Here is a 19041-nt window from a genome sequence, read left to right as displayed (position 1 = left end):
GCAAACAGTGAAACACATTCTTCAAAACAATTACCACAAATCAATGGTTGTTCACAATTGTTTCGGGGGCGTCAATAATACACCTTGATAAAAAGTATAAACAAGAATGAAAACAGGCATTTTTTTATTCAGGGTAAAATAAATAGGAAGTGAACTTTGTGGTGGACAAACACCGTCTGCGAGGGTTTTCTAAGAGTTCGCATGTTTTCTCCCACTTTGTTCATTGCACTATTCCATTCATTTATCATTATCACCGTCTCCTTTAGGTAGGCGGCATAACCGTGAAACGTAAAACTCAAAGATTTCATTTTCATTTTCAAAGTAAATAGGTAGGTGTCAAAATGATCCCCGTGGTAGTTCTAGGTAAATCGCCATTTTTAAAGAAAACCAAAAATAATTGAAGTATGGTATTTAGAATATAATCACACTGGTTAGAGAGCAGAAAAGTGCTGACATATGTTTGGCATATTTTAATTAATGTTCAAATTAAAGAACGATGAATGACGGTGAGAGGTCAATATGACCCCTTTGGTAGTTCGTGTGTTAAAAAACTTCCGCACAGGAGTATAAGCGGAATGTTGTTCAGGACCTGTCTACTACTCTTGCTACAGAAACATGTAAACTAATGTCTTCACAAAGCAGCAAATAAGCTTGACTCATACTATGCAAATAAGCAGCAACTACAGAGAAAGCTTCTGGCTTGTATGCCAGTATCCCCTCAGTGTAAGACACAAACTTAATAGATCATGAAATTTAACTTTTTCAATTACCTTGCCCTCATCATCGGGGACTAATTTAGCTCTTTTTGTAGTCACTGTTATTCACAACGACCATGCCAAACAAACAAAATCTCTTCTTGTACCCTCAACATATTTTCCAAAAACATTCATTGCCTGCACTCTGCTCACGTCTGTCTGTCTTTCTCAACTACGTCTCCACTGAATAAGTTATTATTGGCTTTTAACTTATGCTGTAGTATATAACTTTCTTGCATTTTACAAAAATATACGTATTCCATACCAATCCAAAAAACAATATTTTAAAACTTCCAGGTTCCTCTTCCAATTCCAGGCTATTTCCAGGTTTTCCAGGTCCAAAAGTAAATTCCAGGCTAATTCCAGGTTTTCAAGGTTTTCCAGGTCAGTAGACACCCTGTAACTTTGATTTTCCTTATAGCGTATCCCAGGACAAAGTAGCGTATCCCAGGACAAAGTTGAATAATAATGACGACAACGCATCTCCTTGTTTCAGGCCATTTTCGACATGAAAGCTCGTGGACAAAAATTTTCCTACCCGGACTTTTAAAATCAAAACTGGTAAGCCTACGTATAGCTTCTGGCTGCAATAGAGGAATAAAGTATAAAAAAAAAAAAAAAAAAAAAAAAAACTGTTCTTCATACCTAAATCCATATGAAAAGAATTTTATATATCTGTTACAGCTTTTGATCCAAGAGGATGAAGATTGAAACCGAAAGTAATATAGATTTATAACTCTTCTAGATTCTCTATAAAGATAAGGGCGGAAACAGAATCTATTCCTACGATATTGAGTCCATATATCCATTTTGTTTTAAATCGAATTGATCCGATGCCATGTAAAAAGTAACAAATGCCATTTAACATATACCACGACTATATTGTAATTATTACTGTCCCTTTGTGTTAAATATTTTGTGAAATATCACTGTAATTAATATGGATAGTTCAAGCAAGCACAAAAAATTTATTCATGATGGATACAGAATTCTCACCTACATCATTAGACCTACAATTTACTTTTACTCCAAGCACCATATCGGCAGAATGACCCTGTGAATAAGCATGACCAAGAAACAGCGAGCGAAAAACCGAGCTATTATTGAGTACTTTTACAAGAAAGATATGACCCAAAAAATCCATCTCGATATGTGTCAATTGTTGAGGAACCGTGCAATTCCTAATGCTACTGTGAGAAATCGAGTTGCAGATTTCCAAGTGTCAGATGTTCACTGATTATGGACTTCGCTCCGGCGCACCTTCAAAACCAGCGGTGAACCAGAAAACATTGATGTCATCCGTGACATGGTATTGCAGAATCGAAGATTTCTGGCATGTTATAGAAACTATTGGGATTTCGTATAAGAGGTTATAACCCTCTGATGAAATACTGAATACACAAATCTGCGGGAAAGCACGAGGAAAATACTGACGAGACACGTTCTCAAATGTCTGAATCCTGAACACAGTCGGCAATGAGTTTCTTTCTTTCTTAATGTCTACTTCTTCCTCTCCGAGTTGAGTTGAACCATCACTATGCGCCGGAGCTAAGATATATTAAATAGTATCCAAGTGTTGTCCCAACTAATTTCGATTTCAATCTGGACAAATTTTTGAGCGAGTGCTCTCAAAGAGGATACAAGCAGGTTTTAGTAACAGTCGTTATTCGGGATATGACTCACATCCACCAATTTGAACCTGAGACAAAATAGGTTTGAAAGTAGTAGAAAACACACCTCATCTCCACTCCTGAAAAATATTCATGTGAGAATGTTTGGAGTAAAGTGATAAAGGATGTTTTATAGAAGTGTAAAATGTAAGTTCTACAAAGATTGCCAGAAAAAATAATCCCAGATCTTTTACGGTCAGATTATCAACTTTCACTCACTCTCTCTTAACAGAGATAGAGGAAATTGAAGAACTCAAGAAAATTAAGTGGGGCATATGTAACTTGGCTGGGGTGGTTATGTGTTAACAAACGAACAATAACATTTACTTTTTCGTTTGTATGATATACAAGTCAGCCAGTCCCATTTCGAAATAGCTTGTTTCGGGTCACGGTGAGAACAAATGTATCCTTTTGCTATTGTAAATGCAATTATCATTATCAATGAAATAAAAGATAAATATTCGCATGCCATCACGTTATTACATATTTAAAAAATGCCTACTCTGGAAAAGGTGGATATAAGAATGGACTCTGATTCTTCCATTCAATGTTATATTGTAGAGCTAGACAGTCATACTCACATTACTGAACTTTCACATATGTTTTTTACATTAATTATAATGATATCCATTACATTAAGGTTCGAGATGTAGATATGGAGAAGGATGAAAAAAATCAGCTGGAAAGAGAAAATAAGAAATAGATAAGTTCTGAGAAAACTGAATGAGGAAAGAACACTGAAGTTGATACCAAAAATTAAAAGAAATTGGTTAGGACACTGTCCAAGAATGAGTTGCAAATCTTTGAGTTTTACGTCCCACGGTTATGCCGGTTAGGCTAAAGGAGACGGTGATGATGAGTAATGAAGAAAGTGGGAGGAAACGGGAGAACCTCGAGAAAACCCACGCACACGGTGTTTGTCCACCACAAAGTTCACTTGGCGGGGGCTGGGATCGAACCCGGGACCCCAAGCACCAGAGGTGAACGCTCTACCACTGAGCCACCGCAGCCCCTATGAGAATGAGTTGCCTTTTATGAGAGATACTTTGGAAAGATTAGTTTCTGGAAGGAAAAAGAGTGGAAGAAGAAGGTGTCAACTCCTGGAAGGAATGAAGATGAAAAATTCTTGAAACTTCTATTGCCTTAACAAAAGAAAATAGAAATGAATGGAGAAAGATTGGTTTGCTATAAGGACCTGTCAATATGGCAGAACATTGATTATCATAGTAAAGTTATAGTCATGCTCATAAAAAATGCGTAGGATTTTTTGTGTTCGTCATGATATATAGTAATGGATTTCTTTGAGTAAAAGAATTACGGTTATTTATGCGTTATATTGATATTGGAAAATATGCCTACGAATATAGTAAAGAATTGTTCCAATTTAAATTTTGGTTCAACGGATATATAGAACGTATTGGAAATGGCGAACGAAAATAATAATAATATTATTATTATTATTATTATTATTTCTATCAGTACTAGAAGAAGTAGAAAATGAGGAACAATTCCACAATTGCTAGCAAACAATCTATATATCATATTAATAGCGGTGTCTGTGAACAATAGCGGTGTCTGTGAACAAAAGGCTTCAGATCCAAATTGAAAGTGACGATGTTTGTGACTCTTAATCTCTTGAACCACCCGACCGATCTCGATCAAACTTTCAACATAGATAAGATTCGGACCTGGGATGTTTTCATCATTTTACTTTGACGGCACAATGTAGGGGAGGGGAGGGGGGATACGTATGTTAAAAAAAAGAATAAAAATAAAAGTAATCGTCTTTGTGACTTGAGGGACTACATGTCAAGGTTTGCCCAAGTGGGCCCAGCCCAAAAAAAAAAAAAACATCGGGTTTTTCGGGTTGGACCTACCTGAAAAAAAAACACTTTAAAACCCACCTGGGTTTTTGAGTTTTTTGTTAGTATATTATCGGTACAACTAAGGTGATCACATTGAAAGTGATTTTTATCAGATTTTGGACTTACCTTGGGCGAATTAAATGCTTTCATGTTAGAGTATACAACAAAATTCAATGTTAGACCTATATAAAGTTCTGAGCGAATAAAAAAGCGTATATAAAGTTCTGAGCGAATAAAAAAGCTTACCTTAGCTTGAGATAATTATAGAACAAATTAATGTATGGATTGTGTTTATAGCCTATTTGAGGTAAAATATGTAATTTTATATTTTAGAAAATACTTTCCGTGAATAGTGTGCTCGGCGACGCCGTGAGACGTTATCCCTCATACATTTGACGAGTTTAAGACCATAGGTTCCTGTATCACCAGTAAATATGTAAATACATTAGTGAAACTAATAGTATTATTTCATACATTAGATGGTAACACAAGTATTCTTCAGTAAAATTTGGTTTTCCAACAACAGTAGTTTAGTTCAGTCATTAGTTGCTACTCTTCAAATAAGCATTCTGGAGAATCAACACTAGCAATAGCGTAAAAATTATTGTCAAATTTAAGAAGTTTAACGCTCGGAGTTCCGAAGACTATGTAACCCTACTATTTCAGGTGCTGAATTTAAACTTCCATACTAGTGGAAGTATCGATGTACAGTAAAGAAGTTACATTTCCGGGGAAAACCCGTCATGAAAAAAGTGCTCGGGAAATTCCCGCAATTGAACGCACAAAGCATTGGAAATGAATACTTCAGCAATAAAACTATTTATTTTAAGCTGGAAGATATTTAATTGAAGACATTTACCTTATAAAATAGGAATTCTCTCTTTGTTGTTTTAAATTCATTTTCGAGAAAGAACCGTCTTGCTAGTGCTAGGGAAATTCCCGTAATTGAACGCGCGAAATATCGGAAGTGAACTTCAACAATAAATCCATTTATTTTATAATATATGAATTATATCTTTGTTTTCAATTAATATATTTGATATTTATACTGTATTTGGCGAACGTTACTAAGGCTCCTGGAATGATTCGATCTACATTTGTTCGTTTGTCTGCCTGTACCACACACATATTACAGGGTACAACTTTCGGTCTTTTTAAGTTTAATTTTCAGGGTACAAGCACGAGACACGCTAAATTTCCTGCATAGATTTTGGCGGCATACCAACGTAAAATTTCAAAATGCAGAATTGTTTTTCAAAATAGCCGGTATCCACGCTACAAAGAGCAATTTTCAGTCTTTCAAAAACACATTTTCAGAGTAGAAGCACGAGACACACTAAATTTGCTGTATATGTATTTTGGCAGCGATCCAACGTAAACTTACAAAATGGCGGCCATTTTTCAATTAGCGTGTATCCACGCTACAGGGTGCAATTTTCGGACTTTTTAAGTTGAAATTTTGAGGGTAGAAGCAAGAGACATCAGCGATTCAATTTAAAATATCAAAATGGCGGCCATTTTTTTCAAAACAGTAATGAACAGAAAATTGTTTCAAGTTGCGACAATGACAATCTTGAAATATAAATCACGTTTTAACACTTTTACCCTAAAGGCATTGAAATATTTCGAAAAAACCCAATTAAACCCGAAAAAAAAACAATTTAATCCGAAAATACCTGAAAAACACATATGTGCCCAGGTGGGTTGGATTTTTTCAAACCCTGCTAAATGCACCGAACTTTCAGGAGGTAGTAGGTACCTCAATAGAAGAATATTGAAACCAAAACAAAATTTGTAGGTCACCCCTGAGCTGAGGTGAGTGGGTACCAATTTTAGAAATGTAATGTTGTATTTTTTTTAAATTTCTTCCATAGATAAATACATTGTAAATAAAGTAAATATTGTGGAAAAATAAGTAAAAACTAAAAAAAAAAAATATATATATATAAACTAGATTTGCGGTTATAGGATGGAAACATGTTTAAATTTAAAAAATATTTTTTAAAATCGGTTAGTACTTTAGGAAGACTAATGCTTACAAGAAACTCCAAAATGGAGGACATTTATAATAGAACGACCCAACTTCTGAGCAGTGTCACCCTTTAATAATTTTTAAAGTTTCGTGACATTCTTTTTCATTGTAAATTTCGTTCGCGTTTTTGATTTGAACAGTCAACATCGTGTAACTATACAAAATCTTAACAACCTATTTTACTACCAATTTTTATTTAAAATATAGTCATGACTATAAGAAGAGGTGGTGGACGCGGAAATGTGTTTGAAACTACTTTGCTAGCCATAAATATTTTAAATTTTGTATCATATTCAACCATTCAGACAACAATAGTTCCTGCGTCTGCGCGGGTTTGCTAGTAACGTTGCTTCTTGATCAGTCATATTTTTGACCCATACTAAGGATGTGGCTTACGCACTCAATTGTTTGCTAAACACGTTACATTCCCAGACAGTACGAATCGAGGTTCATAAGGTTGACGTAATTTTGTAGACGAGGTTTTGATATTTCACCGTTCTATAGCGCATGCACTGAAGAAAGTCGTCTGAACTCTAAGATCGAAAGAAATTGTATATTTTTATGTTGTTCTACATCAGAAGTATCAATATTGCGAATGGTAAAAAAATTCCTTAATTAACCCAACGTGAATCAAACTCAAGACTCCCAATCGACGCTTAAGCCACTATTCTAAGATATTATTACAAGTATTAAGTGGAAAAAAAAAACTCGATGTAAAGTGTATTTAGCAAATTGCACACTTTTACGATTCCTCTCTTGTAACAACAGCGAAACAAGGAAAAACCCTAATTTCGGTCATGACAAAATTCTGAAGTGTTATGTAGAAACCATAGTCCAGAGAATTCAAATTTAAATTGAAAAAAAATAAAACGACATACAAACACATGAAGACATGAAGAAAAAAATGGCCTTTAAAGGGATTCGAACCCTTAACTGACACTCCTCTTGACTGGATTCTGGTGTTTCAGACCCTGGACTATTTGTACATGGCAAACAACGAAACGTACGTAATTATATGTTGTACTAGAATGATGAGAGGCGAATGTTCCAACAGAAATAATAAAAATAGAAAATGTCCAGAGAAAGCAATGTGTCACACAAGTCTGTGACGCAAGTATATTCTTCAGTGAAAAATGTCGAACTACAAAAAAGCGATTTATGTCTTGTCAGTAGCAGACTATTTTCTCCACATAAGCCAATGAGTAAGTTCAGACCATTTTCTCCACCATGTGCTTGCGTCTTTGTATGTATTTTTGTTTTTCAATTTAAATTTGAATTTCCTGGACTACTGTTTCTACATACAACTTCAGTAGTTTATCATGACCGAAATCAGTGTTTCGTCATTATTACAACATTGGAATCGTACAAGGGGTCGTCCACATATTACGTAACGCGGCAAAGGGGGGAGGGGGTTCGGCCTTCCGTTACGAAGTGTGACAAGGGGGCCGGAGGAGGTTTAGGTCTTTGTTACGTAACACATTTTTTTGCTGCAATTTTTATTTTTATTCTCAGATTTATACGCAATTTTTTAATCAAATAATTTTATTGTTCTTTTCTTTTTTTATAAATAAACTAGCAGAATACTTGTTCTTCGCACAGGGAGAATAACTTTCATTTTGGACATAAATGGCACCAAAACTGCCACCAATCAATTTAGAAACTCCAAAAACTGTGGATTCGACACTAATATCGGTCATTTTCAATTATTTTTACATCTCACCATCCAGCCCGTGGGAGTACTAATGGGGGTTGAATTTGGACTTAAACAGCATCGGAAGTGTCACTGCTCATCTCCGCGACCCTGAAAGCTAGGGTTTCGACACTAATATCGGTTATTTTCGATCATTTTAATATATCTCCTCCTCGATCCCAAGTTGCAGAGCTAAATTTTAATTTAAACAGCATCGAAAGTGTCACTGTTTATCTCAGTGACCCCGAAAAGTATGGATTCGACACTAATATTGGTCATTTTCAAACATTTTTATGTCATCCCTCCCCTTTCCCCCAAGTTGCGGGGCTGAATTTGGATTTAAACGGCATCGAAGTCTCGCTGTTTATCTCAGCGACCCCGGAAACTATGTATTTGACACTAACATCAGTCACTTTCGATCATTTTTATATACTAACCTTTCCCTAAGGTGCACTTTCAAAGTGAAATGATAAGAAATATCCCACGCCCGAACTTCATCTATGTTGAAAATTTGATCAAGATCGGTCGGATGGTTCAAAAGCTATTAAGTTACAAGCATAGTCACTTTCATATATATATATATATATATATATATATTGTTTTGGAAAATTGCGAACTATATATAAATTGAATCATACAGAAGGGATTCGAAGACATACTAGACACTAGCAAGCCTCTTGACGAATCCTACGTGTATTAAATACGATAAAATTCCGTTTTGTTTCTATCACAGCATTGCATTTACGGCATAGGCTTTTTTGAAGTTAGTTGTCAGTGATCATAACCACCAATTAAAAATGCCCTTGCGTTCCCACTCGTATCGCTATTTCTGAGAATATTATTTAAAATCTTAGATTTGAATAATTACTCACTCATTTCTTCTAAGGGGTTTCGCATGTGAAACAGAAGAAATTATTTTTCGTGAAATTATATTTTCTGCGACGGAACAAGCCACAATTTGCAGACCAAAATAAGAAATTAAAAACCTAATTCGTTGGACATTCATCTCGTACTAAATTTTTGATTTTTGGATTTGAATATTTGTGAAAAGACCCCCTTTGGATACGGGCCTGCTCCCCCCTAGTACTATAAAACTCTTTTCTTCCATGGTGGAATGGAAAAAGATTATGTAATTGACGCTACTTTACAAGAACATAAAAAAAAAAATCAGTAGAAAACAGGTTATAAAATTTAATATTTGAGACTCGTTTCGGCGCCCCCTGACTGTGGTGCTCCGGGCAGTCGCTCGGGTTGTCCGGCTCTTGGTTTGCCCCTGCAAGAGGAAATACACGAATCCAATAACAAGTACGCGTATAAGAGTATATACGTATATCACATATACACAGACGCGCACGAAAGCATTTAAAAATTACCAATAATAACACTACACAATAATAACCTAATAACTTCTGTAACAATTATTCTAAAACGGTAACAATGACACTTACAGTAACAACGAAAATATAACGCAACAAAAAACAATTAACAAAACGGAACTTGGCGCCAGTCCGACAACACTGTATTCTCGGGAGATGTCTTCTGTGTAGCGCGAGGGACGACAGACAAAATTTGATGGGTGGGGGTTGACGAACGGAACACACCCTTGCTCTCTATTGGGTGGTGAAATCGGTAGATCTAGGTCAAGATTCATGACCCGGCGCGATTACTATACGTGCGATTCTGCTAATGCTCCCAATAGTATTTGATGATCAGAAATAAAACTGAATACGTGAAAATTCTGTCATTTTAAATCATTCAGAAGGAAAAGCTATTTAGTTACTCGTCTAAGACTTTGGCTATTTTGTACTAGTTTATTTATTGGGGAGGTACCCTAATTTCGAACCCGATCGTGGATCAAAGTCTTAACATACATTCCAATTCTATTTTGTACCCAATGAAATTTAATCCTAGAACCTTTAGCTAAGACACCTCAGAGAGGTGTGTGTTGCAATAAGACCGGATTTATTTTTCTAATTAATTTCTTTTCTCTATTTCTACACTTGAATAACAAGCCTGGATAATAAGTCAAGGGAGTTATAGGCCTGAATTTAGTTTCTTCAGTATGTTTTGTTTATGACTACCACGTAAGTCAGACACATATATCTGTTTAATATACTGGTAGAGTTAGAGAACAGGTAAAACAATAATTAATTTGTTACGTAATCATTACACTTACATTAAACATATTAATAAGCACGAAATGTCACTTGGCTTTCTGGTCTTATAACTGGCCTAAATGTTATTTCCTGTTTCACTCAACATAAAAACAGAAAGGTACACCATATCTACCTAAATTCCTAAATTCGTCATTCAAAAAGTACGAGGTCATCTTCCATTCGCAGGTTAAGATTTGGTAGTTGAGTTCCACGTTTTACTTGTGTAACAGCTTATACTGAACTTTAAAATATACCTCCGTTGATGCAATCATTGTTTTTATTTTATATATAGTTAAAAGGGATGTGAAAGTAAAGAGGTATGACCGTGAACTGAAGCATTTTTTTATTTGCAGCACCGTATTTTAACAGTATTTGTTCTTTCATTACCATAATTTAGACAATCACTAATAATTTATATCAGTTTACAATAGATAATGTTAACTTTTTTGGTGTATTTTAAGATATTTTGCATCAATTAAACGAATTGTAATATTAATTATTTAGAATTTGTTAAAAATAACAAAAATTCTTAAGAAGTCTTCTCAAAATATGGGATCATCTTATAAATGGGTAAATACGGTAGTCATTGATTCTATCTAACCGAGACAAATATACTGCATTATTTGCTATAGAGTTACTATGGTGAAGTCAACTTGATCCAACTATTTGATTCAAAATTTAAAAGGATTCGAGTTATGTCTCAATTTCAAGTTCTTCTAATTTTAAGAGATACAAGTTATCTATAAATTTTGGTCCAATAAACCCTCCGTTATCATTATTGAAATACTAAAGCCAATTTGGTTTGCCTCTTTGCACTTCATCTGCTGTCTCACTAGGTAACAATTCTAGTACATTAATGCGTTTATCTAATAGAAAATTCATTTGTTTTACACCGTATGAGAGTACACTATAAGTATTTGCTTTATCTGATATGATGAGTATGTAATTACTTATTCTTATATATACTAATGATCGAAATCCTGATCATTTATCATCAACTTGAATTCGGTCCAGAATCTTTGGCGCTCTGATAAGGTTTTCAGAACGTGAAACATTTATTTTATGCCATTGATCACCAAATGGTTCTTAAAAGGATGAACGAGCTCAACCAAAGAAATAATATATTATATTGTGTCGATTTTATGAGTTTTGTATCTACAGTTCATATTCGGAAACATTGTTTTAAATAGGTCCACAAATGATACACTTGAATTATATTTAATTCCATTAGGATTTGAAATAAATGTGATTATATATTAAAAATGACTCAATAAAATCAAATATTATTACTTTTTATAATATTAAAAATATCTACTTACGCTCACAAGAGAAGGGTTTTTCTGCGTCTGTTGTTGGATCAAATGCTGGCGTCTTCTTTCTGCCTCTTCCACCACCCTGAAACAAAGACATATTATAAAAGTAGCATGTTTCTATACTATGCACTAAAAGAACATTTAAGAATATCAAAACAAGACACTTACTCGAGATACTTTTCCTCCTCGCTTCTTCTTGCGTTGTCTGTATTTCTCATCATAATCATAGTCATAGTCAGAATCAGGATCTGGGTCATCAAATTCACCCGCATCAGGGACTTCATACTCTTCGTAGAACCACGTCTCTTGAGGAGGAAACTGAAACGATAACAGATCAATGAACATAAACGAAAATTTCAATCATAAAATAATACACTTGCACGTTACCAACAAGAATTCCTGTCACTCATGATCGAGCAAAATCCGAGTTCGAATCCACATTCTAATAAAACCTTTAAGTATATAAGCTCTGGCCGACCTCTTTCCAAAAACCCTTTCAACCTCTTATTGCTAATCACCGCTCACTCTATCTATATCTTGGATTTTGTTGATAAAACAAATAACTGGTAATCAGCCACTCAATATGCAGGGTATCATCAAAATAAAATCTGCATTCATACAATAATCAGCTTCGAAACTTCTCTATTTTCTTTTGTATATATCTAGCCCAATATAATTATTTAATTTTTCAAGCATGATGTTCCAATATAATATTTCAGTTCTATCCCCGATCTTCAATTTCATTTAATTTTCTGCGAACATTTTATCAAAATCCTTTCCCACTACTCACTATGCATCCATGTAACGACAAATCGACGCTACATTTCAATGATCTTTAGGTATGGTATCGAGACGAGACTTTGTAGTTTTGGTCTCGTCTCGGTTGACAAATAGCGGTCTCGATTTCGGTCTCGTCTCGAGTCAAAAATCGCCGTCTCGGTCTCGTCTCGAATGTCTCGAAATAAATAGTGTGAAATTAAAATTGTGAAAGTATTATTATCGTACACTCTGTCGTTTCCGCTTCTTATTTTCTGCCTTCAATTTTTGACTTGGAATTATGGTATGGTGCATCTCTTCATAGCTAATTTGCTAGTGCTAATGCTTTCTATGCGTGTGTTCCAGGTTAGGTAATCAGTGGGTATATCATACCTGGGATAAAACCCTAATAGTAACCCATATTTCACTTTCAGTAATAGACTTTGTCTCATATAACCTCAGTACTGCCTATACAATTAAAATGTATTAAATTACCTCCAGTATTACACAGAAGTTTATTGCCTTCATTTGAATCAGAATTGTTCAATACCTCCTAACGGATAACACAACGCATAGCACCACGAATGTATTTAATCGTACCAAAACTGAAATTTTCAATTTCTCATTTATTATCCAATACATTCTGCTTTGACTGCTATTTTAAAAACAGAATGTAACGTTCATTATCTTAACAAATAGGGTAAATTATTACTACAATATATTTTGCTTGAAATTGATCAAATGCTTTACTACCGTTTTACATCTCCGTGTTTAATTGATACTTTATAACACGAACTTCCTGAACCTTGTGGTGGGAGCTACGACACTCACCTTTGCTATGTGTCGTCTCGGCTTGTATTACCAAACAAGTTAGTTTCAAAGTCCGATGTTTCGCATAGTCGCGTCTCATTAAGAACATTCTGTTTCTTATAGAAGTTCATAAGGTTGTAATGCATTACATAAGCATATATCCAGTGCCGTAACATAGATTAAGCTTATTCCTGAGCTCTCACCGGTCCATGCGATCTTTATTTGAGAAAACTTGATTGTGTGTTAATTACGTTGAAATTTTATATTGATTAAATATTATTTGTGAAACAATTAATATTAAATATTACATATTACATAAGTATATCAGCAATTCAAGCTATCTGTATTTATTTTCTCTCCCTCGCCAAAGCCAGTGATTGTTAACTTTCTAGTTTTCTTTTGTATTAGTTTTCGTAGTTTTGCTGCAACATGAAGGACTGAATAGTCAAAAATATTTTTTTTTCCGTTAAATTTTGGATCCATTTTTAGCTACTTTACCTAGTAAAAGTTATATATATCGCCGGGAATCGAACTCGGGACCACGCGAACCGAAGATCTAAAAGTAGCGTGTTTATGCTCCGAAAGTGGCGGATTTGAGCTATTTGTAGCCCAAATATATAGAAATGAATTATTTGGCAACTAATGACTGGTATTGATGAAATAATTTTAACATGAGCTGGAAAATGTGCTGGACGTATGTATTTCAAGAAGAAATTATAATCAATGACGAAAACAATTCTAGACTGGATATCACGAGACTAAAACAGCCTAGGAAACGTCCGCATACAAGGAGGTATGACGTAATCAAGAACCACTGGGGAGTAATCTGGAAAAGAATTGCACAAGATAGATAGTTGTGGAGAAGACATGGAAAGATCTTCATCCAGCAGTGTATTATTAATAGTTGATTATGATGGTGGTCATGATTTTATTATATCTAAACCTCAGATTTATACTAAACCAAATCATAATTTCGTAATTTTACCGAAGAAGCAAAAAACCGGTTCCTTAACTAAGACCTATAGTATTGTTTTTCAAACTATACTAAGTAGTTACAAATTAATAGGATTCTTTTAGACTTACATTACTGCACCACTAGAAAGAACATAGTCTATTTTTTTTAAAAAAAAAAAAAAGCATTCTTAACTCAATTTCGACCAAAAAGTGACTTAGCATAGTCTACCTCTAAAGTTCATATATATAGGCTTTTTTAGTTTCGTGGTATCCAGTCTACAATTGTTTCTCGTCTCGTTCTCGGCAAAACTATTGCTTTTGCAAAACTAAGCTTTCTTTTAAGCTTCCAACAGACACATAACAGCAGAAAGTTTCCGAAAATGTTGCTTTTTCACTGCTAGGTTCTCACTTTAGATAGTATATATTTACAGTGCATGTGCTTCGATGCACCCCCCTAAATCGGGCCCTGTACATATATATATGAGAGAGAGAGAGAAAGCTGTGTGCATCAGCAGTGGATTTTGTTTTGGAAGAGGCTTGAGGAACGAGTAAGTAACATTTGTGTTGCACGTACGATGATAAAAAAAAAATCACAAATTTATTTCGGGAGAAGCTTGAGCCCGATAACCCGCACCTAAATACGCCACTGTACGTCAGTCAACCGTTCCCATATTATCTAGCACAGTAACAAAACAAATTTCGAGTAAAGGCAATTTTAATAGCTATCAGTATCAATATTCGAAACGAGACCGAGACTTATCTGTCTCGTCTCGATTTATAAAGGTGTGTCTCGGTATATAAAAGTCCGTCTCGGTACCATCCCTGGTCATCTTCAAGCGTGTATTTTCAAGAAATTACCCTTCTTGTAGAACTACATATTTTGATCAGTTTTCACCATTGTAGAAACAATGTTAATGTTTCTTGAATCATAGCTATGAAAATTCCTGGTCGAAAACCACTCCTTCCTCTTATAACGTTCTTCCAAAATCAAGTTAACCCAGAACTGTATTGTTTATTCCTCTTTAGTATTATCAAAATATTATTTTGAGTAAATGCCTATTAATGAATTCTTACGAATGACTAACTTGACAAATTCACCTTGCTTGACTTGGAGATTGGTGGAAATTTCACATCACATCATTCGAAAATGACCTTATCAGCGCTGCTTCGCAATTTAGGAACCAGCAGGGTACAATATTAACTAACTAACTCTATGGCCTATGGAACCCGGAGGTTCAATGCCGCGTTCACAAAAACTCTCCACCGACTTCTATCCTTAGCCAATTGGATCCAGTTTCTACTTTGTATTCCTATCTCTGCGAGATCCATCTTAATATTGTCCTCCCATCTGCGCCTAGGTCTTCCTAATGGTCGTTTTCCGATTGGTCTTCCAGTCAAGACTTTGAAAGCATCTCTACTTTCTTCCATTCTAGCTACATGACCCGCCCACCTAAGCCTCCTAGACTTGACGACCCTAACAAAGTTAGGTAAACCGTATAAATTATGTAGTTCCTCGTTATGAAGTTTCCGTCATTCCCGTTCCTCTTGGGTCCGAATATTCGTCTCAGGATTTTGTTCTCAAATACTTTCAGTCTATGTTCTTCCCTCAGAGTAAGCGACCATATTTCGCAACCATACAGAACAACAGGCATGATTATAGTTTTATATATTTTAAATTTCAAATTTCTCGACAGAATTCGCGACGACAAGAGATTTTGAACCGAATAGTTACACGAATTCCCTGCTTTTAGTCGACATTTAATTACTTCGTAAATATGATTTTCGTCTGTTAATATTGATCCTAGATATTTGAAAGTATCCACTTTATCAAAGTATTATTTTAACGCATCTATTATTTGCTGTATTATGGTCCCGACGCACTTCCATGTATTTAGTTTTCTCTGCATTTACTTCTAAACCCATGTCCCTGCAAGCGTTTAATAAGATCTCTGCATTTCTTTCTATTGTTCTCCTATCATCCCCTATTAAATATGCCATAACCTGGTGAATACCGTTCAACTATAGGCCCTGGTTGCTATCTTTGATTTTCCTTGTAGCGTATTCCAGAACAAAGTTAAATAATAATGGCGACAACGCATCTCCTTGTTTCAGGCCATTTTCGACGTGAAAGCTCGTGGACAAAAATTTTCAAACCCGGACTTTACTTTGGGGTTCATTTAAACATATCTTAATTAATCTAATTAGCTTTCTCGGTATTCCAAGTTCTGTAAGAACGATGTATAATGTTTCTCTCCTAACCGAGTTGTACGCCTTTCTAAAATCAATAAATAGTTGATGTACCGGGGTATTGTATTCCACTTTTTTTCGAGTATTTGGCGAATGGTAAATATTTGGTCGATAGTTGATCGATTTAGTCTAAATCCGCACTGATAATCTCCAATAATTTCATCTGCGTAGGGGGTCAATCTTCCTAATAGAATATTTGAAAGGATTTTATATGATGTTGACAGAAGAGAAATGCCTCAATAATTATTACAGTCAGTTTTGTCGCCTTTCTTATGAATTGGAACAATGATTGATTCTTTCCACTCTTGTGGCAATTCTTCCTTGTTCCAGATAAGGAGAATGAGTTTGTGTATCTTGTTCCACAATTTTTCGCCTCCAGCTAAAATTAACTCAGCCGGAATTTCATCTACACCCGAAGATTTGTGTTTCTTTAATTTCTTTATAGCGGTTTCTACTTCTATTCGGTTGGGTTCTGGAATATACGGTTCTGCGGTGTATATCACCTTTTCTCCACGAACACTAGTTTTTGGTTGCGTGTTAAGCAAATCGTCAAAGAAATCTTTCCATCTATTTAAGATGCTATCCGTGTCAGTGAGAACTGTACCGTCAGATTTCTTTAATATATAAGCACGAGGTTGATAGCCTTTCTTAAATTCGCTTATCCCATTATACATGTCCCGGATGTTTTTATTTTTACTATTATCTTCAAGTTCCTTAATTTTAGCTTTCAGAAAATCGCGTTTCTTTGTTCTAAAAGTTTTGGAAGTTTCCCGCCTGATATCTGCGAAATTTTGTGTAGTTATTTCATTCGGATTTTGTAGCCAGCGTAATTTTGCCTGTTTTCTTTTCTCTGCTAGTTTTTGCATTCCTGGTCGAACCATGGTTTGTTCCTACGTATTTCCGCGTGTCCCAATTTCTCTTTTGCTGAAATTTTAATGCTATCTCTAATTTCAATCCAGGTATCCTCAAACACTTGTGCACTCCGAATCTTCTAAGGCCGAGAATCTATTCGAAACTTCAATCTGGTATTTCTCTCTTACCTGGCTCTCTTCTAATTTCTTTAAATTGAATCTCGCCGTTTTCGGACAATGAATATTACCTTTATTCAACGATAGCCTCTCTCGTATTATTGCTGCTACCAGGTAGTGGTCAGTGTCACAATCAGCCCCTCTAAACGACCGGACATCAATTATGCTAGATTGCCTTCTTCTATCTACTAAAACGTGATCAATTTGATTGTGTGTTTTTCCGTCTGGTGATGTCCAAGTGTATTTATGAACGTCGCGATGTGGGAATTTCGTACTCTTCACGATTAGGTTTTTGGATGTTGCAAAGTTCACGAGTCTAACACCGTTGTCATTACTTTCCTTATGCAGACTTTCGTTCCCTATAATCGGTTTGAAAATATCCTCTCGTCCTACCTTCGCATTGAAATCCCCTAATAGAATTTTCATATGGTATCGCGGGAGTTGATCAAATATCCGTTCCACCTCTTCGTAAAAACTGTCTTTTATGTCGTCATCCTTATCTTCAGTTGGGGTATGTACATTTAAAACAATAATATCACACCACCGTTCCTTAAGAGTAATAAAAGAAAGTCTATCAGTAACAAATTCAACCCGTTTAATTGCTGGTAATATACGTTTATGAACGAAAAACCCTGTTCCTAATTGGTGATTTTTATTTCCTTCCCCGTAAAAGAACGTAAAACTTCCGGAATTCACAGATCCATTTCCTTCCCACCTAACTTCCTGAACTCCTACTAGGTCCATCCTGTATTTCTCTAACTCACTTGTTACGGATTTTAACGCGTCTGCCCTATAAAGACTTCTAATATTCCATGTTCCAAATTTCATGTCCATTTTCTTTTGCTGAGGTCGTGCCAAGTTATCAGTCCTTGACCGAGGCTTTTGTGAATATTTCTGAACAAGTGCCTTTTTTTACAGGATGAGGTTGTTAGCCTTACCCAAACCCCCAAGCTGGAGGACCACTCCTAGTCGTCTGGCCACGACTGCTTATTCAGTATATTCGCAGCTAACCTCTGTAACTAGAGGCCTTCTCCTCGATCCGCAACCTGAGGACGCGCCATGCCATGGTGACAGGAACCCACGTTACACGGCCAGGGTACAATATTAGAATACTAAACCCATAGTGTTGTTTTCACAACTTTCATAAAGCCGTAAATCAAAATGAAATAATGTACGACACGAAATTATCTATGCTTCAGCCTAATCAAAACACTGAATTGTAATTTTAATTTTTACCTACAGTCCAGTTTAAAAAGCCTACTCACTAGCTTACCCTCACACTTGTAATTTGTTTTGAATCTGGAACTGTGATCTTTTGATGAATACTTTTAATTCAAACTTTGATCATAAACGTTGTAGTATTATAAAATTAGTGCCTGTAAATCCAATTACATTTTTTTTTCTAATTTTGCATACCCTTGTTATTAGTTATTCCATACACATTATGTAAAATGCATTCCCTTCAATATATGTACAGGCAAATATTGAACGGTAGGTAACACTTTTCAAATAACAAAGTGATAAAGATATTGATCTGTTATATATATATATATATATATATATATTCGACATCAATGATCACAACTTATACAAAACTTCAGCTTGAGATTTTTTTTTTTTATTTATTTTTTTTTTTTAAATCCATATGCTGTCTTACCTTTCCAGGTTCATCCTTGTTAATACTATCTTTACTGTCTTCATTAACAGCTGCTGGATTCTCTACAGTGCTAATAGTGTGGAGATCGGACTCAGGGTCTGCCTCCTT

General features: G+C 35.2%; 1 protein-coding gene across 4 annotated transcripts in view; it reads right to left on the bottom strand.

Annotated features, from left to right (window-relative positions):
• Positions 1-19041, bottom strand: part of d4 (double PHD fingers d4) — a 131870-nt gene that overhangs the window by 72653 nt on the left and 40176 nt on the right. For all 4 annotated transcript variants that reach the window (XR_014126811.1, XM_081725544.1, XM_081725545.1 and 1 more), the window contains exons 3-5: positions 18934-19041; positions 11650-11799; positions 11488-11563 (exon numbers count right to left, since the gene is read on the bottom strand). The exon at positions 18934-19041 is cut by the window's right edge and continues 146 nt beyond it. Coding sequence is in view for 3 of the 4 variants with exons in the window: in XM_081725544.1 (XP_081581670.1) it covers positions 11488-11563; positions 11650-11799; positions 18934-19041 (334 nt within the window). In the remaining variant the exon portion in view is untranslated. The remainder of the gene's footprint in view (positions 1-11487; positions 11564-11649; positions 11800-18933) is intronic.

This window comes from Thermobia domestica, chromosome 9 (assembly GCF_964235325.1).
Source record: "Thermobia domestica chromosome 9, izTheDome1.hap1.1, whole genome shotgun sequence".
Lineage (NCBI taxonomy): Eukaryota > Metazoa > Arthropoda > Insecta > Zygentoma > Lepismatidae > Thermobia > Thermobia domestica.
This window is presented reverse-complemented; position numbering and strand designations above follow the sequence as displayed.